Raw genomic sequence first — 25074 nt, 5'->3', positions numbered from 1 at the left:
GATTTTTATATTTACTGTTTTTCCGGTCCAAGGGTGTATAGGTCCATCCTCTTTTCGGTGTATATGACAGAGCTAACTGTCCATGGGTCCTTCAGGGATTTTGTTTCTATTTTTTCAAGACAAAATTAAATACCTAGGTTGGAATGAGCAACGCATGGATCTATAAGATCTGAAGATGAATAATCCTTTTTCTTTTCTTTGAATGTAGATTTCGCTTGAGTTAAAAGTAGAATGGAAAAAAGATAATACACAACATTCAAGTTTGGTGAAAAACAATGACCACTATGCTGCAGGTCATCTATAAAGTTACAGGTATAGGACAGAATGACCTAAATGGGAGAAGATGAATCAAATGTGTCCACATGCATAAATTATTCTTTTTGGCACGTTAGACTGCGATCTTTCCATGGAAGGGGATACCCATGGCACTCAGGAGTAGTCGAGCATCCTTGTCCGAGTTGGCAGTGGTGTGCAAGGTGATGTGGCAACCAGGGATCATCTTAGGGGGGTACCTAGAAGCATATTAGAAAAAACGACTAAGCAAAAACGACTAAGCAAAAACGACTAAGCAGCCGACTAGTGCCAAGAAGACTTGAAAGAGAAGAAACTCTTCAAAAGTCAATGATGCATGCAACACTTACATATCATAGTTGACCTCAATCTCAGGGAACATGGCAACATTCTCCGATACCAGACCGAAAGAGATATTTCCACTGCTGTCACCACTGGAACCCTTGATACCAGGCCAATCCTTGATACGGGGAAGGACCACATCAATAAGCTTGCCTAGGAAATGGTACATCTCTTCACCTTTAAGCTCGGCCTTGACGGCCACAGTATCACGGCCAGGCACAATGTGCCAAGTGGCAACACTGGTCTTTGACTTGAAGGTCTCAACACGAACATTCGAAATAGCCTGAATAGCCATACCCGCTACATGCAACCAGGATGAGTTATCGGATGCGGCCTCCTTGACATAGCTGTGAATGGTAATCCGCTCGACCTGCGGGATATTGTTGAATTTAATGGGCTTTCGGAGCAACCGCAAGACGTCACCACCACGGGGACCACGGAGGGGACGGTTCTTGTGATATGGCGAGCTGTCGTCCCATTCTCTCAGACGGGCTGATTTGGGAGGAGGCTTGAAGCCTGGTGGGGTGTGCACGTAGCAAAGGGTGAGAATGTCCGATGCGACGGTTGACTGGTACGTCTGCTCTACGCGCGGGAGAGAGAATGGGCCCGGAACGAAGAGACGGGATGAAGGATCTGAGGGAGCAGGAGGTTGGTGAGGGTGGAGAGGACCACGGTAGTACTTCGGTGATCGAAATTGATAACTGTGTTGGCCCTGGTTAGTCAGATGATCAAAAAAAGGAAGGTATTGAATAGAGCGCATATGGTGGGAAGATGCGGAACACAGGATGGCCGAGTTCTGGAAAAAGGGCTGCCTACCGACTGCGCGGGAGCTGGGTTTTGCGGGCTTTTGATCGAGCGATAGGATCAAATGACTTGGCCGCATCCGCAGCCACTTGTGATGTCAGGGAAGACCCGGTCTCCAGATCGTCAAGCTGGTTTGACAGACGCCTGGCCGGAGCCTCATCCGAGGCATTGCGACGGGCCGAGAAGACCTGTGGGCGAGCAGAGGGCGCAAGCGCCCTTGGCAATGCCTTTACTAGGTATCTAGAAGGCTCCCTGATAGCCATTATGAGAGAAGTTGTTGATAGTGGAGATGCTTCGACTTGTGATCTCGATCCCGAAAATTGTTTGCAATCCGAGCATGGTCACGTGATGTACTACGGGAATTTATTGCCTGGTTTCCAAGGCGCTAATAATCAGGCGCCAATCATCTGCCCGCTCAATGATCGATGATCAACTAGCTCCAGTTCACCATCCCGCAATCGTCCTTCTCTATCATTTGCATGACGCACCTTGCTTCCTATTCTATTGCCCCTTGTGCCAGTATCTGAAGTTCTTTTTTTGTTCAATTTCAACTGAAGATGTCAGTTACCACTTGGATGATCACCAACATCAAGTCAGCTCTGCGTTAGCCTACTAGAGCTTACCCTCCCTTCTCCGCATGGTGTTCCCCATATTCCGATTCTAGTCGATCTGTTCAACATATTCTTCTTTTTCGGGGATAATTTTGCAATTTGAAAACATGAGCGGCATTCATCGATTTCTAACTCGTCGCGATCGACACAGCCGATCGGGGCGTGGAGGTAGTAAAGAAGATAAAGAAGAGGTATGTTGCTGCAGCACTAATAATTGAAGTCACACTAAGTGGTTTTTATCTTCAGAGCACAGCGGCCCTGTCACAGCCGCTTCTACGTGGATTCTTTAGCTCTCAGTCACTTCCTGAAGACAAGGATCGTGAAAAGAAGGTACATAATACTTTCTCTCTTTCATCTGTCGTTTATTTCTCTAGTCTAATCATTTTAATTGTTACACAGGTCAAGATTGTTGAAGGACACATGAAGTCGATTGGGATCACCACATTGGAAGAGCGACACTACAACTATGCACTGCACACTAGTAAAGGTGATATTCAGAAAGCTATTAGCCTGCTGCTTTTGCTTGAAGACTCTATCGAGGGTATCATCCGAAGCTACACCCCTAATGTGAAGCTTCTGGGAGCAGAGAATCGACAAGGAGTCACCTGCTATCTTGATGCATTGCTATTTGCCATGTTTTCACGCCTTGACTGCTTTGAAGCTATCTTGTACAAGTCATTCAATGACGAGTCACGTCAAAAGCTTGTAGTTCTGCTTAGACTCTGGGTCAATATGCTGCGATCAGGCAAACTCATCACCACCGATTTGGTGAGATCAGATCTTCTATATGTGTCAGTATTTTCCTTGGCTGACAATTGTATAGACTAAGCACATCCAAGACGCTCTGTCAGACTGCGGTTGGGAGGATGCAGCAATGCTTCGACAGCAGGATGCCTCGGAAGCTTTCACGTTCATCACAGAGAAACTAGAGCTTCCACTTCTTACGCTTAAAATGGACATTTACCACTTCGGCAAGGAGGATGCCAGTGATGATCACAAGTTTATTAACGAACGATTGCTCGAAGTTGCCATCCCCCCAGAACCCACTGATGGTTCAACTCTTACCCTAGAAGACTGCCTTGAAGCGTACTTCAACAACAAAATTGAAGTTAAGCGTCATATCGAGCGTCGGAATACGTTGGAAACCACTCGATCTCAGTCTCTGGACTCGGGATCCATATCTAAGGGCTTGACTTCTCACATTGAAGAGATAGATACTACACCTACTCTATCACCCACCAGAACAGAGTCATTGGAAGGAGAGAAACAGTTTGTGAACCCATGGGGGAGTTTTTCGGAGTTCAGTGCGAAGTTATCATCCCGAAATCTCTCTCGTCGAAATAGTATTGTCCGTGAACGTTTTATTCCGGATTCGACCGAGGAATCACCAGAGACCCTGGGGCCACTTGCCACCTACACACCGCCCCGAAAGGGATCCTTTAGAAAGGAGGTGATGATGCCTGCTTGGCAGTTCTTTAGTCTCATTCGTATGTACTTCTGTTTGATATTGCGCTCTGTAATACTTGGTATTAACTATCATGCAGCTTGGTACACTGATAACACACCCCGCAATGACGCTCAGGTGGCAGCCCATTTCTCATCAAAGAGGCCCATTTTGGGAATGTGCTTGAAGCGGTATTCTTTCACTCCTCAAGGAAAAGCCACTCGACTTGATACCTACATTGATATTCCCACTGAGATTGGAATGCCGCATTTTATTCAAGATGACAACATGGGGGAGAATGCACCTATCTATGGGACTTTCAAGTTATCCTTGCAGGCAATGGTCTGCCACCGCGGAAACTCAGTTGACTCAGGTCACTATATCTCCATCGTTCGAGGCACAAATCCTAATGCTACTCCGCCGGGCTCCAGCGATGGCAATCACGAGTGCCCCGAAGCACCCCGCCACTGGATGCGATTTGATGATCTTGCTACGGAACGAGTTACTCTTATTGACATTGATCAAGCCCTGAAGACGGAGTCGCCGTATCTACTTTTTTATCAGATCCTGCCTATCGATCAAGATGCATCCATGGCCAATCTGCCACCCACCGCCCCTTCGTCGCGCGCGTCAAATGGTACTCTTGACGCTGAAACCCTCAACGCCATGAACCTGTCACTACCAGTTGATGAGATAGTTGACGATAGCGCCGCGGAAGATGTTGGCTCGGCTCGACCCAGCTTTGAAGTGACTGCACCCGACGACACCACGGGCAGCCCGATATCCAGCACTAAACGTCGTCCCAGCAGCGTGGCCTTCTCAGAGGCTGTTGCTCAGGCAGTCTCGCTACCCGCTTCGTCTCCTCAGCTGATGCCTTCGGATGTGGAGACCAATAGGCGTTCGTTTCCATTCACTCGCCGCAGTTCACGCGTGGCCCTAAGCACGGCCGGAAGCCGTGCCAACAGCCAATCTAGCGACACCAGAATTGGACAGACCTTCCAACGGTTTGCAGCTGGCCGTCGCAGCAAGGACCGGCTGACTAGTGATGTTGAGGCTGAGCCTGATGATACAGCTATCGACTTTGACGAGGCTGTAGCTCCCGACGGTGGCAAACTCGGTCCCCCTATCGAGTTCAAGGAAAGGAGCGAGAAGAGTATGCGCGGACGAACCCGTGATCGCATCACTAAAGGAAAGAACAAGGAGAAGTCGAAGAGCAAGGAAAAGAGCGTGAAGCCGGAGCGAGAGTGCGTTATGATATGATATGAATAATTCTTGTGACAGTTTTGAGATAGCAGGTAGACATGATGATATCGGGGTTTTGCATTTTTTAGCACATGATGATACCCAGGCATGAAATCAAAGAACATATTTATAAGTTTGAAATATGAATGATCTCAAGATACTCACAATAGTCCATATCTGGCTAACTACTGTAAATGCTTATGTATGAACAAGCTACGAGGCCTCGATCTTCAGGCAGCCAGGCACCCGCCCTCCGCATTCCACTTTAGCTCAACATCCCTCATCCTCTCAAGCTCCTCCAGCTTTCTTGCAGCCTACAGAATTGAGGGGCGGCATGATATAGCTGCTCGCGCATAATGGCGCAGGAAGAAACCAGCAGCTATGTTGCTCCTAGCAACTTAACGGAGCCTGCCGACTCCCTACCCATCTTTGACGTACAACGAGTCCAGCTCCAATTCCCTATTGCGGCAGACTTCGTAGCCGCGCAGGTTGCCAATAATGTCCTGGTTTTGGCTTTATCAACAGGTCGAATTCTCCGGATCGACCTTGATACCCCTGAGGACATTGATGGTAAGATCTTGGCCCCGCGTTGCTGGTCGGATTGGACAGAGCTAACATGTGTATCATGACAACAGACATCGATCTTCCCAAAAAGTCATCCGAGGTTGGCTTGATCCAACGCATGTTCCTTGATCCCTCTGCATCACATCTAATCATCACTACTACGCTCGGCGAGAACTACTATCTCCACACCCAGTCGCGTCAGCCTAAGGCTTTATCACGGTTAAAGGGTGTGTCGATTGAAAGCATCGCCTGGAACCCTTCTTTACCGACTGCCTCAACCCGCGAGATCCTTCTTGGCACAACTGATGGAAATATATATGAGACATACATTGAACCCTCCACTGAGTTCTACCGGCGCGAGGAGAAATATGTCACCGCAGTGTACAAGTTGCCGGACGCTTCGCCCGTCATCGGTATCTCTGCCGAGCCTGTTCCTTCCAACCCCGAACAGAGGAGGGTGATTTTGGCGACACACGGGAAGCTAGTTCACTTTTTGGGTCGTGCTGGAGCCTCAAAGCCTGGAAGGGACAGTGGTACATCTATATATGCGGACCTTTTCCAGCGCGAGACGCCTCTGACACATGAGATCCAGAAACCCTCTGCATCTGTACCTTCTTTATTGGCTATCTCCCCTTCGGGTACTGGTGGCCACCAAGCTGATGTATTCACCGAGAAAGAGTTCGCATGGCTCAACTCCCAAGGAATCTACCATGGCCAGCTTGCATCGAACACCCCATTTGATAGCGCAACTATGCTATCTCGATCAAAATTCCCAGCCACGGAATCCGCACGAGGCGGCAAGAAACTGATTCAAGACCCAATTACTTCCATGACTCTCTCGCAGTGGCATGTCTTGGCACTTGCTGAGGGTCGGGTAGTTGCTGTCAATCGTCTCAATAACGAGGTCGTATATGACCAGGCAGTTTTAGAGCCTCGACAAATTGTTTTGGGCCTTCTTACAGATCTGACTCAAAACACATACTGGTTATTCACCAACAAAGAGATCTTTGAAGTTGTGGCCAACGACGAGGACAGAGATGTGTGGAAAGTTCTTCTCAAGGAGCAAAAATTTGAGGAGGCCCTCCAGTATGCTCGAGGCCTTACACAACGTGATGCGGTTTTGACCGCTTCCGGTGATTACCTTGCCAAAGAAGGCCGCTTCTTTGAGGCAGCCAAAGTCTGGGGCAAGAGCAGTAAGGGCTTCGAAGAGGTCTGCCTCACCATGATTGATAACAAGGAGTACGATGCCCTGCGGAAGTATCTTCTCTCGCAGCTGTCAACATACAAAAAGGCGTCTATCATGCAAAGAATGATGGTGGCGACCTGGCTTGTGGAGATTTTCATGTCGAAACTGAACTCTCTGGACGACAATATCGCTACCAAAGCAGAGTTGACCGAAGGTGTGACTACAGGAGAAATCGAGGTTGAGCTGGACATTATTCAATCTGAGTTCCAGGAGTTTTTGAATAGACACAAAACAGATCTGGATAAAAGGACGGTCTACGACATTATAAGCAGCCACGGCCGCGAGAGAGAGTTACTGTTCTTTGCAACTATCTCAAACGACCTAAATTACGTCTTATCGTACTGGATCCAACGGGAGAAATGGACAGACGCTTTGAACGTTCTACAGCGGCAGAGCGAGCCGGACGTTTTCTACAAGTACAGCAGCGTGCTCATGACACATGCAGCTACGGGTTTGATCGAGATTCTGATGCGACAGACAAACCTTGATCCTGAGAGACTTATTCCCGCGCTGTTGAACTACAACAAGACTGCCAGTGTTACCATCAACCAGAACCAGGCTGTTCGATACCTAAACTTCATTATTGTCAATCACCCAAACCCAGCCGCTGCCGTTCATAACACCCTCATTTCCATCCATGCCTCCAGCCAGTCAGCCTCGGAAGCCGGGCTACTCACCTATCTTCAATCGCAGCCATCCACGCCGCCTCCTTACGACGCAGACTTCGCCCTCCGGCTCTGTATCCAGCATAAGCGAGTTCAGTCATGTATCCATATCTACAGTGCCATGGGTCAATACCTTCAAGCCGTCGAACTCGCCCTAGAGCACGACGACATCGAGCTCGCCGCCATAGTGGCAGACCGCCCAGAAGGCAACGATAAGCTCCGGAAGAAACTGTGGCTGCTTGTCGCCGAGAAGAAGATCCGCCAACCAGGCACCGGAATAAAATCAGCCATTGAATTCCTGCGTCGCTGCGAGCTGCTTCGCATCGAAGATCTGATTCCATTCTTCCCTGATTTTGTCGTCATAGACGACTTCAAAGACGAGATCTGTACAGCCTTGGAAGATTACTCGCGCCACATCGACGCTCTCCGTCACGAGATGGACAACTCCGCGCAGACAGCTCATCAGATCCGCAATGAAATATCCGGCCTGGATACCCGCTACGCTATCGTCGAGCCAGGCGAGAAGTGCTGGATCTGCCTATTACCTCTGCTGAGTCGCCAATTCTTCGTCTTCCCTTGCCAACATGCCTTCCACAGCGACTGTCTGGGTAAAGAGGTTTTGGAGGGCGCCGGGGGCAAGAAGAGGTATATTCGCGAGTTGCAGGCAAAGCTGAGTAAAGGCGATATATCCACTTCACGTCGCGAGGAGATTGTCAAGGAATTGGACGTGGTGATAGCAGAAGCTTGGTGAGTTTAAATTTTTCAATCTGTTTCCGGTCAATACTGATTATCTCGCAGTATTCTTTGCGGTGATCATGCTATCAAGCTGATCGACAAGCCTTTCGTCAACGCATCGGAGACAGAGAACGAATGGTCTCTCTGATGAAATCATTGCTCTCGAAGTTCTATCATTTTTTTTCTCTGGCTCTGGTCTGGTTGTCTGCTTTACACCTTATCCCATATTATGCTCACATTTGGAGAAAGTAGATGTCTCATTTTGCAATACCCTTCTCATTCTTCTCTTGTACTGTATTCAATGCAAATGCGTAAATAACCACCTGACGAGACGACTTGAGGGTATCATTAATCTTGTATCTCATTGTAGGTCTACATGAAACAATAATGTAAACACTGAAAAAACACTGAACGCCGACCACAACCATTGACACCGAGCATTGAAAAAAATAGAATATACAAAGACAGTCCAAAAGAGAGAACCTCTCTCCCCACTCCCCAGGGTATTGAAAAGCAAAAAAAAAAAAAAAGTTCAGTTAGACACGTAACCATTATTCGTGGTTTGGCCACAATAAGCGCAAGAGTTCCAGATCTTGCGTAACTGCAGGGCTGTGAGGCGCACAGTCCTTCAAAAAGTTCATCATTTCCTGGTTCCAGCGCTCCCAACCCTGTGGAAGAGTCTGGCGGACACGATAACTGGGCGAGTGCGCAATGCAATAAAAGATAAGAACTTGACCAAAGAATCTGTACAATATTAAAACATGAACTTTGAGGGGCTGATAGGGATAACACTGACTGCGAACAAAAAGCAAACTTAATCGGAATGCAACTCTTCATATCTTGGAATATGCCTTGGATAACAGGCCAATCCATTGCATTCCGCAGTCCGCTTTTGATCTGCTCCAGATCGTCGTCGGTGAGTTTTTCGGGGATCCGAAGTGCTTTGTACAGGTATGGACGACCGATGTGGAATTGGGCGATCATATGTCGGCCATGGAGCATTGCGTCTGTTACTGCTACTGCTGGGGACAGGGGGCGGCGCTTATCATCTGGCCGTGGCGACGGATGAGGGGATGCAGGCGTTTTTGGTGACGGGTGTAGAGAAAGGTCGCCGGGGGTGGAGTGTGAGAGCGAGTTTGTTAAGTCGGGAAATTTAATTGCGGCTGGGAGATTCGTACGCCATTGTTCGAGCTGATGGTGGAGTTCGACATTTACGGCTGGCAGGGGAATTGATCCCGAGTCGGCTGTATGGAATTAGATATATGCACGTGGTATAGGAGGGGTGCTCTCACAATAGAAGTATAGAGAGTGACGGATGCGAGTGAGAATAATGCGGTGTGCTACCTGCGCGAGGAAGTGGTATTGGAAGTATGAATCGTCGACCGTCGTTGACGATGGAAATCTGATTGGCACGTAGCCAGTGGTATCAAAGCCAATGAACTTGGGAATTGGAATCTGCTCTTCGAGTCGTGAGATGCCACTTGGTGGAAGATGCAGCTCTTGTACGAGAATGGTCTCGTTCATCAGACAGTTCCAGTATACACGGGATTTCATGTCACCTTCCCACTCGTCGAAGTTCACCTCATGACTAAACCGAGGTTAGAAAAGGTTGAAACTCAGTGATTCTGTCAAACTTACTTTGTTAACATTGATAGACAGCACGTTGCGGCACGGTGTATCATTGCCCAGGAGTCCATTGGACGCAGTATCTGGCTGTAATAGACCGAAGAGAGAAGGTAAAACTGGCAGCTTTGAATGTCGTTGTCACACATCAAGAAGCCAATGCGCCGACGAGCCTCGTTGAAGAACCGCAGGCCAGGCTGCTCTTCATACACCACATTCATCCACTCCGGGTGCTCAAAGTTATGACTCTGGGATCCAGGTAGCGGATAGTTGCCTTCCTGATATGCAAGCACAGCCACGCAGCCCAGGGCCATAACACTGAGGACAATACAGCTCTCCAGCGTATGGCCAAAGCCGCTCTCAATCGCCGAGCCAAGGGTGAACGAGAAGAAAAAGCTCTTGTCCATGATCGGGGTAAATGGGTTGAATACGCCAAAGAAAGCATCTGCCAGGCCTTTGATCATTGCTAAGGGCAATGCTTCCAGCCAATGCTCGCTGGCATGTAGGGGAAATGGGCTAGTGAACATGGGCAGGGGTGCCCGTGTCGACTCCAGTTCAATCACATAGTTCTTTCCCAGTTCTTTGTAGGCGGAAAGCAAAGACTCCGGTAATATCTGCCGCGCTCCAGGCCACACGATCACACCGTGCTGGCTGAACGAAATAGAGATGCGGCCCGTCGCGTCTGGGGCGGGCTGTTGGTTCTCCCAGTCAAAGTCGTCATTGTCCGGCGCAGCGGGGGTAAAGGTAGAACCCGGCGTCGTTGTAGGTCGGCCACCATTCCCGATGGCTGGTGACAAATGGTCGAGTGAATTGTCGGTGAGACTTGCATGCTGCATCTGGCCTCGAATGGAGTGGAGATCACTTAGGATCGAAGAGGGGATGTTTTCCAACTTGGTCTCCATTCGATGCAGTGTGCTCATGATCATAGTGAGAGACTGATCCCGTCTGCACGCAGTCATTAGCAATGATCTCTATACGAAAGTACCAGGCGACTTTACTTGGATGTTTTGCGCTCATTATAGACACAGTCTAGGCCGAGCGACTTGCACAAGCCACACTTCGGTCGCGATTCGTCGCATCTTGTCTTCTTCAGGCGACAAGTCTCACAGGCCTTTGTACAGTGTCAATATGATATTATACTTGGTACGCGACGAGTTTCCAGCCACGAGAATACATACCACGGTGGCGATGAAGTTCCGAGGCTTCTTGCCGGCTGGACCTGTCGGCGTTGGCTCCCCGTCGTCGGGCGACAGCAAGTCATGGATGGGCAAGCCATTGTGACCACTTTCGGGTGCCTGGCTATCCCTGGTCTCATCGAATGAGCGCTTGCTCATGGTGCACCACCAGACAATCGCGTCTTGTGACTTGCAACGGCGGGCTTTTTTGATTGCAGATGGAGCATTGGCTTGGCTTATCCACCAATTGGAAGCCGCGGCGGGCTTGCTTTCCGGATCAAACACAAGACGAATATTCTGAATTTTGATCACTTCATACTTTACTGACATTCAAAACGTTCACGGTCTATTACCTAGGTATTGCATTCATCTGGGTTGGAGGTTCTCAGCGTTGGGCCACCTATAATGGAAATATATCAATTCAAAAACTTGAACGGTTTATGTCTTCGTCCTGATGAATTACCTATCTAGAGGCTACGAAGGTTCAGTACAGCGAGGTGATAATTATTAGCCCACACAAGGCAGAACTGTCTATGATCTCGAAGGAACTACAGGGAATCAAGATCTCGGTTCGAGATGACCTAGTCATCGACGCTTCCCAGGGCCAGCTCCGATCGTGAACCTATGCCTGACACAGTCTCTACCTAAGCTAACGGATTTTATCGGACAACAGCACTGAAGTCGCATTGAGCCGCGCTCAGGAGGTACTGGTGATCGTTGGCAACTTGCAAATCTGGACATCGGAAGAAAGGACATATCGCAGAGCAAGGCGTTAGATCACCCGTTGAGAGACTGGGAATGTTTTGTGCTTCGTTTTTGTTTTTCGACTTTAGGCGTTTTCAACATACATTCATGACCAGTTTACTGTAGTATCCACATTAGTGTACTTTCAAATGTTTCTCAATACTTATGTATCACTACTATGTTCGATGTTCATCGAACTGAGCTGAACCCTACTTCGTAAGATGAAGTCACCTGACTCATGTCAACTTTTAGACCAATTAGAACGTCCATAGTGTTCGATATGAAGTACGATGTGGCATACTCGCTCTCCGTTCTACCTCCATAGTCAACGTATTCCCCAATTCTCCGACCAGCCCCACTGGCAGTTTGTAAATCCGTTTGCCTATTTCCGATCAGGCTGAGCCACTGAGACCCACATTGCCACAATACTGTTTTCGGGCGGTCCGTATTAAAAAAGAGGACAGTCGACTCGAAATATAAATAGGAGTATGATGAAGGCACGCATGTGGAGGCTAGACTGTCCACAGTGTGGACCCAATATATATCAGAGGTTGGCCGTAAATAGAAACAAATCCTCCAATGAGCGCCTTTCTTGACGTTGCCTTTCTTTTTTTTAATTCTTGCTGGACGAGATCGTTGTGAATTTAATGATTTGTCCACGTATAATCACCTGGAGTACGGAATACTCCATTCAAACATTCTGTAATCATACGGAGTACTCCGTTCGGAATGATTAGTCTGCTGTCCACAGTGGGTTCGGGCTGCATGGCTAGAATTGACAGGGAATATGGGGCACAGAATGACGTTGACGGGGTGCAGATGGAATGTGGCAGGGTATGTGATGATATGTGGCAAGATGAATGCAAAAGCCACAAAAGTCCATTCGAGAGTCGAGACCTCATAGACCTAGGTAGAATGTAGGCATTTCTGTCAATTGTATTATTTGTTTATCGATTGGAATAAAAAAACAAAAAAAAAGTTCAGCAAAGCTGGGGAACAAAAAGACCTTGAAAGTTCAAATTTGACTTGGCAACCGTTGGCAGCGAAATCGACCTATCAAACCTGGATTGTCCGACGTTGGTCTGTGCAACCTGCCACTTGCAATAACGTGTTAATACTTCCCCTCGATTGTGGCTTTGGTAGCCCTATCCCAACAATACTTCATCTCATTCTGGTGGTGTGACAAATATTGTAGGCACGATTCCGCTTCTAGAATGAGCGGAAGCCTCCTCGTCATGGTCGACAATTCGGCTCTTCGAGCCTTGAGGTCGGAAGGTGAGGATCCAAGATCCTCAAGGAACAATCACACTTGGACCAATGTCTTCCTACCTAGGCAGTTCGGCTCGTGTAAAGTTGACGATCTTAGAGCTGTGGTATGATATGGGAATATTGGGGGGCCCCAATCATGCAAAGCGATGAATACGGATTAGCTTCCAATTACTGAGTGCGGAGAGATCAAGTGCCATGGGTACGGATACCGTAAGGTTGATATCATATGCATCCATGGATTACATTGAAGTAGACTACTAGGTACCCGCTCTTAGCGTGCCTACAAAACTGTAGATACCTTATCTAAGAGATAATGATAGATAATTACCTAGATAGGTACCTTTTTAGAGTTCAAATCACATCCAAGGTTAAGAGTAAAGACTAAGCAGAAATCAATCGAGAACAAACTGTCAGATCAACTTGCATTGTGGAGTCAAGGTCACACGAGAACCAAGGACATGAACCTTGAAAATCAGAAACAGAGGCTGGATCCATGGCACCTGGAACTGGGCATCGTACCACACTAGTCTTACCTGGACTGCAGGTGAGGTATCTATTTTATGATATGGATGAACTAGCTTACTATTGAACTGTACAATACAAACACCCGCTGATTTGTCGAGTTGTGATTTTCTTGTCTCGGAAACCTTTGCCGAGTTGCATGCATAGATAGCTGGAGAAAGGTATGGAAGATTTGAGGATTTGGGCGGACATCTTAGGAGGTACATTGGGTATAAAGTAGTCCCGACTGGGTCTGAAGTTATTGGATGACCAATGGAATTGAATAGGTGTTACAATACGAAGTTAATAGAGACAAAATAAGAAGACAGCACTAAGTAGTTAACCTTTGTACCAGATTTCCTCTGCCACTTCTTAGCAATCCCCTTCCGTATTAGTCCTCGCTGCTTTTAAACGTGCGATTGCGGCTGCGGCTTTAGTCAGCAACTGTAAATAAACCGCAAATATTAATACTTACTTTGTACGGTTTCATAGGAGCCACGGGACCAAAATATGTAAGCAAAGCCACTAATTTCACCGACAACAAGAAGAACAAAAATTTCAAGAAACTATAGGAGGACGAGGAAGAGGGAGGCGAGGAGTTCCACTTCCGAGTGACCATGACCTTAAAACCTGGCTCAAGTACTCTAAACTACAACTACCAAAAGGCCACATAATGAGATGCTATCATAGGATTCGAAAGTTTCCACAGATATTTACGCAGCTAATCAATAGGAAAATACAGTTTACATTTTGACTGGACTCGTGAATCGAGTCCAGCGCCACCGCTGTTCTGAAGCGTAGTGTATTCGGCGGTATAAATATGGTGAAGGAGAGAGCTGCCGATTCCATGTTCCAATGAAACTGCGTGAGCAGCTTATTAGAGATACCTCCAAAATCTTCGTGCTTGCGATTACGACCTGTCTGTAATGATGAGATGCCGCATGCGCAATAACATTAGATTAGCGGACCACTATTTAGTATTAAAGTGAAAACAGCCTCGGAGTCTTATGTTTCATATTATATATACTACGCCGGCCTTAGATTTCAGATGTTTTCTCCACAAATTCCCTTCATTTACCGCCCTCTTCACCGCTCTCAACTTGCCCCCTCAGTGATTAGCACTCCGGACTGAAATTTACTCAATCTGACTCTGAGCACCCTCATAAAAGCGGCGGCAACTAAGATAGCAGAGGAATTATGGTACGCATAATATTAATTACCTAGGTACTAAGTTAATATTGGTTTGGTCGGACCAGAGCCCGGAGAACTTAATATTGATACTTTTGAACTTTACAGCAGCCATGAACCGAGGCTACTATAGCCTTCATAAGAACACCTAGTTATTTACATATTTACATAGTGACTAGTGATAAATTAAATAAATTAAAAGTTGATTGATAGATGATCATAGTAATAGTAGTACTAGAGTACACCTGGTATAGAAATGATACGCTCATGATCTCATTACTACTTAGTATGTTATTCTGAAAGATGATCGTGCGGGGTAAAGGTGATAAGCCGAAAATAAGATAACAATTCAACCATAGAAGTCTTTATCTCCCTATCTTTCAAAGTTACTATTGTGGATTCTATCCTTATCATTATATACCACAATACAGTATACAGTACTGTAACTGATATCTTCAGGAAGAAGGAAGGGATTGTAATGTCTAGAAAGCAGGATCACCGTCAGCGCTAGGGATCCAGTCGAAGCCTTGGAACTTAATGAAGAACCTTGAAACTACGGTCGCATACGGTCGCATAATGAGGTTTGACTATGTGCATGAGATGTGGCTCAATATGACGAGGCCTACTGCATTAAAGGAGCTATGACTGCTACGGCGTAGATAGACGTTCCCAGGTGCATTGAAAACAAATATCCAGAGTACAGGCTGTAATGTATGGCGTGCATTGCCGTGGAGTATTGCGTGGCCATTACTCAGACTCAAAGGATGGTACTAGCACATAATTGAAGGTGTGATGATGATCGATGATCACCGATCCACCTGTGGAAAGGATCAGTGAATGATCGATAGATGATAAAGTACATAACAGGATCAGTTATGACCACGTCGTGCCATCTATGCAAGGATTAAAAAGTATAGGTACGTGCCAGGAGGCGGTCTGGCATCAAGATCCTTCACCGCATGAAAACACGGGAACAAATCCCGTGATTTATGTCTAAGAGTGTAAGTAAACAGTTGGGAGTCAAAGTAAGACTTTCCTTTCCCAACGATCCTTACAGAATGGAATCAACTAGGCAACTAACTATATTCAGAAATGACAACTCCACTTCAAAGTTCCCACATGATAATAGTCTATGATCTACTTTAGTTACGTGGCTCTTGTCATCGATGAGCTCCACCTGGATCGGCATCGACATTAACTGCCCCTGATAGACCAAGACCAAGATACCTAATTTTGGGACAGAAAACGTCTCAAAAATCCCGCGCGCCAAAAGGTGCATAATGTTATATAAGTACCAGGTACAGAGGTACCTGACGCAGATAATAGTACATGAACTATATTCTTACTTCTTCCATCTTATTTACTTATGCCGTGCCTAGGTAAATATTGGGGGGTATGACTTGCTGGATCACACTAGTCTAAATGGGACAGTGTCATTTCCTCAAGTCATGTGTACTCAGTATCGATACATACGTATTATAGTATATACTATGAATACTTAGTAGTAAATATTTATGCCATCAGGTACTGAGTACCTTGAGCTAGACTAGCTTGAGTCTAAAAGCCAGATCCGAACTAGAAAGGACTGGGAAGGGATAATCACCAATCAGAAGAATATCACGCAATGCCCAATCCATGCCGTCATGCAGGTTTGAACATAGTGCTGGACATATAAGACATCATTGGCTGTTGCCATAGACTCCGCTGCGCGATCCGACGCATTAGGTATAGTGCGCCACCTTGATCCGCCCTCGGCCGTGAGTCGAAACATTGCCCCTGCTGCTTTAGGGAGGGTCGGCCTGGACTGCAGGTCCCGATATTGAGTACCTAGTATAGAGTAATTCAGAAATTGGAACCGTGGATGGTAAGAATCATGTGTAGGCTGATTTGAATCCATGAAAATAGGATTGTGCAATTGGGAGGATAACGCAAAGATGCGAACTAATAACGGAACTTGAATAATAAAGGAATTCAAGTGACGCCTTCAAGGGTCATGGAATGGAAGGTTCATGAACATTGGAGGAATTGGGGAGAAAGATTGCGCCTACGGATTGCCTGGACCCGGTATTTACGTATTGTTGTATTGTCACTTACATTTCTGGAGTGAGTCAATGGTAACACAAAAACGGTGTTGCCTCTCTCCTTTACTGCAGATCGCACGTTTCCACGAGGATGTGGTGTATTGGTACTGTACCGTAATATATACGTGATTGGGGTTGGCGTGATTAGGCCAGTATCCATTATACTCGGATTCCCCACTTCTACACCAACTCTACCTAGCATCCGTGACTCTTCTCCTTATCCCCCTGCCCTTTCCTTCTTAATCTCTATCATCCTCTCTCTTTACCTTCCCTATATACCTCTCTTTCCCCCATCCCATTCCCATATCATCCAATCTACAATATCCATCAACACATTCCTCTCTCTCCTTCTCCATCTCCCTCTTCGCCCATTATCCCTGCTCGTATCCGCCCCCCGGCTCTACCACTTTGATCCAATATTCAACAGTCAACAGTTGCCACTTGTCACTGCCACTGAATCTGATCAACACGTGCTATCCTGGAATCGAGCTATCCTACTTCCGCCCCTCTCCTACTCTCCTCACCCGATCCAATCCCGAGTCCCTGACTCATTCGATAAACAGCTATACGTAGTTTTCTCGACCCCTCCTTAGGTCCTTGACTTCTCGAGCGTTAGCCTGTTTTGTTTGCTCGGATATATACAATCTTGGGAACCTGGCTTTGAGTATACCGACGCTTCCAACTGGATTTGAAGGTACTCCTCCAGGATCCCCATCTACCCCAATTTCAGTGAATACTAGCCTGAATATCTTGAGTACCGAGTCGATCTTCTCGACTCATTTCCATCAGTAATCAACTTGTCAATCGATTCACTCCATGACTCATTAATACTCAACTCTTCCACCAACTTGAGTCATCAGCTTTCTCCACCTTGAACCCGGTGTTCACAGGCTCGCTTGTCTTTGTCTTTCCTCTCTTCCAATTACGATCTTACGCAGCGCAACTCAAAACTACTTTTTGACCTGGCCGTCCTTGGCCTATCAACTGTCCATTCATTCGACAATTTCTCTTCGTCCATCTTCCAAGGTCCTTTCACCTATACACAACGAAACCTTTATACAAATGAGCACATAACGGTCTCTACAATCTTTCCTTGAACCGTCTATATATCCCATTCGGGTACATTCACTTGCGCCGCTGCGCTATCTCGTTTCCTTCTCATACTCATCCATTTATCATTATCGATTCAGTACACTTCTATGAACTATCGAGCAAACACCGTCGCACCTCATTTCCTTTTTTCTCCTTTGCGGTGGTCGCTTTCCTTTCTGGGCCTCCCTTCTGTTCTTGCACTTTATAATCATTTACATTAGCCTGGTTGCTTTTGTGTTGTTACGTGTGGACACGTCTTCACATATATTGTTTGAGAGCGATTCATATATCGCTCCTCATTCTCCTTTCTACCTCTCTACTACCTTTTCATCCTATCTCCCCTCGAGCATCATCAACAATGTCTCTTTCAGAGTGCCTGAAGAACAACTTTGTCCCAGGGCGACTCCTGGGAGGTCGTTTCCTCACCAAGAAACCACTTAATTCAGGTTCCTTTGGGTTGGTCTTTCTTGCCACCGATAATCTGACTGGCCAGGATGTTGCCATCAAGTGCCTATCTAAGGCTCCCTCTCCAGATAACGTCTCTCCCATCGACCGCTTCGTGGAAGTCGAATGCCATCAGCGCTTCCGCTACCACCCCAACTTGGTTAACATGGTCCATTCCTTCGAGACTGAGTCCCACACTTACTTGGTCTTGGAGTACTGCTCCAATGGCGATCTCTACGAAGCCATTCGCTTGAACCGGGGTCCCTTGGAGACCGAGCATGTGCGCGATTTCATGCTTCAGCTTATCAGTGCCGTCGAACATATGCATTCCAAAGGCCTCTACCACCGCGACATCAAGCCTGAAAACATCTTTCTTATGCAGGATGGCTCGATGAAGCTTGGTGACTTTGGTCTGGCAACCCGTGACTCCCTGTCCCATGAGGCGTGTGTTGGCAGTGACCGCTATATGGCTCCTGAACAGTATGAACCTCCTATCGGTGGCTATTCTCCCGCGAAGGCCGATATTTGGTCCATTGGTATTTGCTTGTTGAATATCCTCTTTTCTCGCAATCCATTTGTCACGCCCACTGAGTCCGATATCCTCTTCTCTGATTACGTACGTGATCGCCAATCCCTCTTCGACATCTTTCCCAACATGTCTGAAGACACCTTCTCCATCCTGAACCACTCCTTGGCCATCGACCCTAAGAAGCGCTCTCTTTCCGAAGTTCGCGAGTCAATCCTCCGGGCTGTTTGCTTCACCACTGATGATGAGTCTTTGGATGAGTTCTGCACCGAGGACCGCGAGGTTGTCACCGCCAGTGCCAACCGCGAACCCCTACGCACCCCATCCCTCCAGAGTACCCATGCCCAGAGCGATTCCTTCCCTTGGGCCAAGGCATTGCTTTCAAGCCCTGTTCCTTGCAGCCGGCAGCTTTCTGTTATCCCTGATACCGAGAGCTACTCTGAGGACCTCTTCCCTGCCTCCGAAGCTGGAGGTACCTCCTGGTTCTCTGTTCACGAGACCTTGTCCTTGGCCTCTGTTGTGGATTCTCGTATGGGTGACTCCTTCCGTTCCATGAAGTTCTCTAAGCCCCAAGGATCATTCCTTCCTCGATCGGATCCTGTCGCTATCACTGGCTCGCTACCAAGCCACGCCACCAAGCCTCTGCCGTCACTTTCGATGGTTTTTGGTGGTAAGAAAGCGAACGATCAGATTTCGAAGAGTTGGTGCGATCTGTGGGACGAGGAAGAGTCTGAGAACGAGGACCTTGCGCTCCATGAACGCCATGAGCAGAACTCTCGTAGTTGGAGTCACGAAAGCCAGGATGTCACCCTGACCGAGCCTCTGGGAGAATCGCGCGAGCTGGTCTCCGCCTCTCCTGAACTCAACGACAAGTCATCCATCCAGACAGCTGCTCCTGTTCCCATTCGAGCTATATCTTTCGATCTCTGCAGCGATTCTGGATCCTCCAACAGCACGCCTCGTCCCATCCAACAGTCAACCCCCAAGAAATCGAACCTCGACCGTTGGGCTGAACTTGGTGACAAGCGCCGCAATTGCAAGAGCCGTGATTTATTTGGACCTCAACGATCTGCCAACAATTGGCGGCGCGATTGGGGTCTCGGGTCCTCGGGGTTTGATCAGCCCCCTCCAGTCAAGCGCGACTCCCCTCAGCATGATCGGAAACGTCGACCCTTCCTTCAGAAGGACTGGCGTCATCATCCCGCTGGATCCCCCAAGGCCGATGTTTTCAAATCATCTTCAGCCAAGTTTTCAACCTACCACGGCAGCCTTGACGAGGATCTCGACCTCGTGGGCGGATGGCACGACCTTCATCTGTAGTCTATTCCAACCGCCCGTCACTCCACTCAACCCCCAACTCCTCTTTCTCGCAGTCTCTACCGTCCTATTGCACTTTCAACAGTTGGAAAAAAACAAATTCAAAAACCACCAACGATAAACTCACTTTGATTATTGTTTTCTATTTTTTTTTTTTTCTCTTACCTCTTATGTTTTTTATTTACTGTCTGCAGATGTCTCTGCTTGCTCTCCAACCTGTTGCTGATATCAGATGCCTCGGTATCGCAACCCTACCCATGGTCTTTCTTCTCTTCTACTCTTTCTACTCCATCATATCTTCATTGTATTATACAAGACCATGGGCAGGAGAGAACGGCGAGACATCGCACACCAAAAAACACTAGAAGGCGGGATGTCTTCATTTTGGAGAGGACCTTTTATTTTTGCATACGGACAAAAGCTCGGAAAAGAAAGGATGGGAAACATCCATGGATGGCAGCGCGGGCATCAACTACCGATATTGATGCTCTCTATATGTACGGAACTACCTTTAGCTATAGTTATATGGAGATTGATCACCGTGAACATTTAAGATATATATCTGTATTCGTATTTGTAACATTCAAAACTTGCGAGCTTTGCGAAGACTCGTGAGTATGCATTGCATCTGTACTTCTGCATGCGCACGGATGTTGTCTTGTTGTCTTGCTACTAGCCCTAGTTCGTACATATGTACTTGTGGGTCCATGCTTTGATGCTTGACCAGCAGTTCATTTGGACTAGTTTTAACTTTTCACTGTACATGCATTAATTGAACTTTCAGCAGAACCAGCTCTGATTTCGGATAGAAATTGCAATATTGATAATCTCTACTGTGAAATTGGCACGTTTGAAGGCCATACTACGTATTCCTCATATTCCTTAAGAAACCCGGCGGTGAAAAGGGCGGTGACCCCAGGTGTCAAGCAGTTGACTTGCCACGATCCACTTCCCACAGTCCGAGCTTGGCTTGGTTTACAACCCTTCCAACATTTGCCCTAGAAAACCCTAATCTTCTATTCGCCCACCGAATTCTTACACCGCCCCTACTTCCCAACCACCGATCGGAAAACTCTTCAAGATAATCACGACCGGGCCCTGATTGGTCTCACCAGCCACACCACGACGATGTGCACATCATAATCATAAAACCTTCAGCCTGGGCTTTCAGAGTGAGAATAAGCAGGTCTCATCCTTTGGGGGCCACAGACAAAACTTGCCACGGTACTCTCGAGCACCGATACAGACCAGAGAGTCATTGCAGATCTCTCTGCAGGGCGGTTATCTATCAGACAAGGATCCATAATGTTGACCGCAGGACGGTCATGGAAAGTCTTGGTACAACACTTCGTGATAACTTTTGTATTGGCAGGCTTTGCGCAATCCTCTCAGCATGATCAGCAGTCTGAGGCTAGCAGCCACTGGAAATCAGAGGCAGAGTTGTTTCGGTATCCCATTTGCTTGCGCACTGAGTTACATGCCTCAGCCTCAGGACTTGTGGTTGTATCTCATGCAGCGGATGATCTTGCAGCAACTGCAGGAGGTGCAGCAGCTACAGCTGCAGCGTTGACTGTGGAGCTGGCACAGGACCAGGAACAAGACACGGACTCATTACTTGGCGGTTCCAGCTTCCTCTCATTTGGAGACTGGAAGAAGCAGAATTTGGCCAAGGGTGGACAGCCAGCAGAAAATGCGAAGGATGGCAGACAACAAACGGGAATTAATAATGCATTAGACTCTTTAGGAGATGATGCAGAGATTGAGCTGGATTTTGGAGGATTTGGAGCTGAGACCCCGGCTGTCAGTCTGACGTCTTGGGGTACACCTATTCCAACACCGCAAGTGGATAGGCAGGATAAAGATGTCTATGATGATCCCACCTATGCACAGGGCATTGTACCGGCAGACGTCTCCCGCCGCAAAGATGCCGGTACGACTTGCAAAGAGCGGTTCAACTATGCTTCCTTTGATTGTGCAGCTACGGTGCTCAAGACGAACTCCGAATGTAAAGGCTCGTCCTCTGTGCTCCTTGAAAACAAAGATAGTTACATGTTGAATGAGTGTCGGGCTAAGAACAAGTTCCTTATTCTGGAGCTGTGTGATGACATTCTCGTGGATACTGTCGTCTTGGCAAATTACGAGTTTTTTAGCTCCATCTTTCACACTTTCCGGGTGAGCGTCTCGGACAGGTACCCTGCAAAACCGGACCAGTGGAAAGAACTGGGGATTTACGAGGCACGCAACACTCGTGAAGTGCAAGCTTTTGCCGTTGCAAACTCACTTATCTGGGCTCGGTACCTCCGCATTGAGTTTTTGACTCACTATGGTCATGAGTTTTATTGTCCTGTCAGTCTTATTCGTGTCCATGGCACCACCATGATGGAAGAGTACAAACACGACGAGAGTGTTAGCCGCGAGGAGCCTGAGGTTGTAGAGGAATCAGCGGAGATAGCTGACCCTCCCGGGCTACCTAATGGTGCAGAAACAGAATCCCAAGCCGTTGATGGGATCTTTGTACCAGAAGCTGTGGTCAAAGAGGAACTCAGTAATGTGCAGAACGAGTCTCTCCCGGATCCTTTCACCGAACTGGAAATGCTACTTTTTGGTGCTCCGACCAAGCCCGTAGAGACTTGTGGTATATTTGAGCAACCAATGCAGCCAATTTCCAAAACAGCCAATACAGCCCAGACAGTCCAAACATCGAACTCGACGGTTGTCATGGGTGATACTATTTCTGCGACTCAGGCTGGTTCCTCTTCCTCATCCAAAGCTGCAGAAGACATTCGAAAGACAGGTGACCCTCAGGTTGTCGTGACGGCACCAGGTGCATCCACAGCAGAAGCAGTAGCGGCAGTAGAGTCGGCTCAGCAAAACACTACAGCTGAGGACACCGGCAGGAGTACTAGTAACGCGAAAGAGGAGCAAACCATGCAGGCACCACCATCACCAGAACCTATTAGACCTACATCTACGCAGCCGCCATCTGCCAATCCCACTACTCAGGAGTCCTTCTTCAAGTCCGTTCACAAGCGGCTTCAGATGCTTGAATCCAATTCTAGCCTCTCCCTACTATACATCGAGGATCAGTCTCGCATTCTTCGGGATGCATTCAACAAAGTAGAGAAACGCCAGCTAGCGAAGACAACCACTTTCCTCGAGAATTTGAATGTGACCGTTCTCAACGAGCTTAAAGAGTTCCGAGAACAGTATGATCAAGTTTGGAAGACCGTCGCGTTTGAATTTGAGCACCAGCGTGTCCTATACCGCCAGGAAGTACACGCTTTAAGTGCTCAACTAGGCGTTCTTGCAGATGAGCTCGTCTCACAGAAAAGAGTCACCCTCATCCAGAGTATTATGGTCCTCTGCTGTTTTGCCTTGGTCCTTTTCTCTCGAGGGAATGTCAGCAACTACATGGAATTCCCTCGCGTACAGAGAATGGTCAATCGATCGTACAGCTTGCGACCCTCATCCCCGATATTCGCTTCTGCATCACCCTCTGCGAGTCCTTCGTCTACACGGCCGACTTCCTCATACCATAAGAATGCAATTCACCGGCGGAATCTGTCTGATAGCAGCTCTACTTCACAAGAAGGCCCCGCAAGTCCGACAATGGCTTATGTTCCACCGACTCCTACGTCCGATCTCGATCATGAACCAGACCATGACAAGTGTGAGCATACACAGACACCCCCTACACCTGGGACTCCACTCTACCGATCTCAAAGCGTTCCTCTTGCTATGAATGGGAAGACGACCTCCGATCTAGAGGACGAAGATGTCGAATTGGCATCCTAAGCACTGAACGCATCCAATAGACCACTATCATAGTTTTGCTTGCCATCATATTAACTACCCTACTTGCATTTACTCCCCAGTCCTTTTGCTGCCTGTATGGATTGTTTGATTGTTGGATTGTATTTGAGCCATGTCATTGCATTTTAACTGTTCTCTTTTGGCGTTTGGAGGCATCTATTTTTCATGACCAGTGTATGAACTACGACATCGATTTCCCAATAGGGCGAGGCTTTTAACATAGTATAATACACACGGAATAAACAAAGAGTCATCAAGTCTAGACCCCTAAAACAAGAATGGTCCTTGTTAGTGGCGTCATATGGAATTGAGTCAAAGTTTGAGCCGTTGCCCGGCCAACAATCATTCCACTTTCCCCACTGTACCAACAACCTCATTTTTTCCTCTTATCCGATCGCTTCTCCAGGCCCTTCTTTCTCTACCTCACACAAACCACATCCTCACATTCTTTTCTTCCTGCTCCCCACACAATGGACGCAACTACTCAAGCACAGCCACTGGCCGACCGCCCAACAAACACCCACCTCTCCAACGCGACCGTGGAGACAGATCTCAAGTCTGTCGATCTCTCATCCATGGATCACCACCGACAGATCCTGCAGGGCAAATTGGAGAGTGGTGACAAGTGAGTTATTCAGAAACATGCAAACGCTCAAATCAATATACTGACTGGATCTCTCTCAGGCAACCCACTGCCTATGTCTCTCCATCGGACGAGCTCATGAGCCCCTGCACAAAGAAGCTCAGCGATATCAAGGGCAAGCGGTTCAAGAAGTACGTATATCTACTCAAATGGAACGATGAAGTGAACCTGGCTAATCTTTATATCTTTCTCCAGCGCCGGCAAGCCTCAGTCCCTGTTCGCCAAGCTTGGCAAGAAGAACTACGAGCAATCGACAGCTGAACAGAACCGAACTGAATAGAATGATCGAAGTCTGAAATCAAAGACCTGATTATTTTGTTGATCTCGCTTTGACATCGGAGACTACGCATAAGTCTGGCTTACTTTTACCCTCGGCCCATCCATATCATCCTCGGCGGATCTCCTGGGCTTTGGGCGCTGGACGCCTCCGTTACAAAGGGATTCCATTCCTGGACTTATAGGATATGTCCAGTCTTGTAAAAGTCGGTTTCTATTCTTTTTTTCTTTCCTCTTTGCTTTCCTTTGTTATGACCCGCGATGATTCTTTTCGGTTTTGGTCTGTTATTGGGGTTTCTCGGGTTGGACTCGCTTATGCTTATCTAGGGTAATTCTCCCGTCGAGGGAATGGAATGGAGCAATGCTTGGTACCGAGTGTGTTCAATGGCATAGATGTGAGTAGATTGTAGATTGTAGTGATTTCTAGTAGTTCTGCTT

At 47.4% G+C, this 25074-nt stretch overlaps 6 protein-coding genes across 6 annotated transcripts; 4 read left to right on the top strand and 2 right to left on the bottom strand.

Moving 5' to 3' along the window:
- Positions 1-388: 388 nt before the first annotated feature.
- Positions 389-1700, bottom strand: N7495_001129 (mitochondrial 54S ribosomal protein uL5m; the record flags this gene model as incomplete). The annotated part of the gene is made up of 3 exons (XM_057203799.1): positions 389-512; positions 642-1334; positions 1450-1700. The coding sequence occupies 3 exons, from the start codon at positions 1698-1700 to the stop codon at positions 389-391; spliced, it is 1068 nt and encodes a 355-aa protein (XP_057067872.1).
- Positions 1701-2155: 455 nt separating this feature from the next.
- Positions 2156-8092, top strand: N7495_001128 (vacuolar protein sorting protein DigA; the record flags this gene model as incomplete). The annotated part of the gene is made up of 8 exons (XM_057203798.1): positions 2156-2239; positions 2295-2378; positions 2448-2816; positions 2872-3535; positions 3593-4736; positions 5129-5304; positions 5370-7956; positions 8008-8092. The coding sequence occupies 8 exons, from the start codon at positions 2156-2158 to the stop codon at positions 8090-8092; spliced, it is 5193 nt and encodes a 1730-aa protein (XP_057067871.1).
- A 403-nt stretch (positions 8093-8495) lies between these two features.
- N7495_001127 (uncharacterized protein) lies at positions 8496-11072 on the bottom strand (the record flags this gene model as incomplete). The annotated part of the gene is made up of 6 exons (XM_057203797.1): positions 8496-8688; positions 8741-9188; positions 9237-9532; positions 9583-10512; positions 10566-10678; positions 10746-11072. The coding sequence occupies 6 exons, from the start codon at positions 11070-11072 to the stop codon at positions 8496-8498; spliced, it is 2307 nt and encodes a 768-aa protein (XP_057067870.1).
- A 6903-nt stretch (positions 11073-17975) lies between these two features.
- On the top strand, positions 17976-19907 carry N7495_001126 (putative serine/threonine protein kinase; the record flags this gene model as incomplete). Its single annotated transcript, XM_057203796.1, has 1 exon — positions 17976-19907. One exon carries the CDS (start codon positions 17976-17978, stop codon positions 19905-19907), a length of 1932 nt encoding a protein of 643 aa, XP_057067869.1.
- Positions 19908-21209: 1302 nt separating this feature from the next.
- On the top strand, positions 21210-23699 carry N7495_001125 (Sad1/UNC domain protein; the record flags this gene model as incomplete). The annotated part of the gene is made up of 1 exon (XM_057203795.1): positions 21210-23699. One exon carries the CDS (start codon positions 21210-21212, stop codon positions 23697-23699), a length of 2490 nt encoding a protein of 829 aa, XP_057067868.1.
- A 488-nt stretch (positions 23700-24187) lies between these two features.
- On the top strand, positions 24188-24640 carry N7495_001124 (Spo12 family protein; the record flags this gene model as incomplete). Its single annotated transcript, XM_057203794.1, has 3 exons — positions 24188-24342; positions 24402-24491; positions 24556-24640. 3 exons carry the CDS (start codon positions 24188-24190, stop codon positions 24638-24640), a joined length of 330 nt encoding a protein of 109 aa, XP_057067867.1.
- Between the last annotated feature and the right edge of the window lie 434 nt (positions 24641-25074).

Source organism: Penicillium taxi (assembly GCF_028828555.1).
Source record: "Penicillium taxi strain IBT 34144 chromosome Unknown utg000001l_segment0_segment0, whole genome shotgun sequence".
NCBI classification, from domain to species: domain Eukaryota; kingdom Fungi; phylum Ascomycota; class Eurotiomycetes; order Eurotiales; family Aspergillaceae; genus Penicillium; species Penicillium taxi.
The sequence above is the reverse complement of the archived record's forward strand: the minus strand, read 5'-3'. Positions and strand labels throughout refer to the sequence as shown.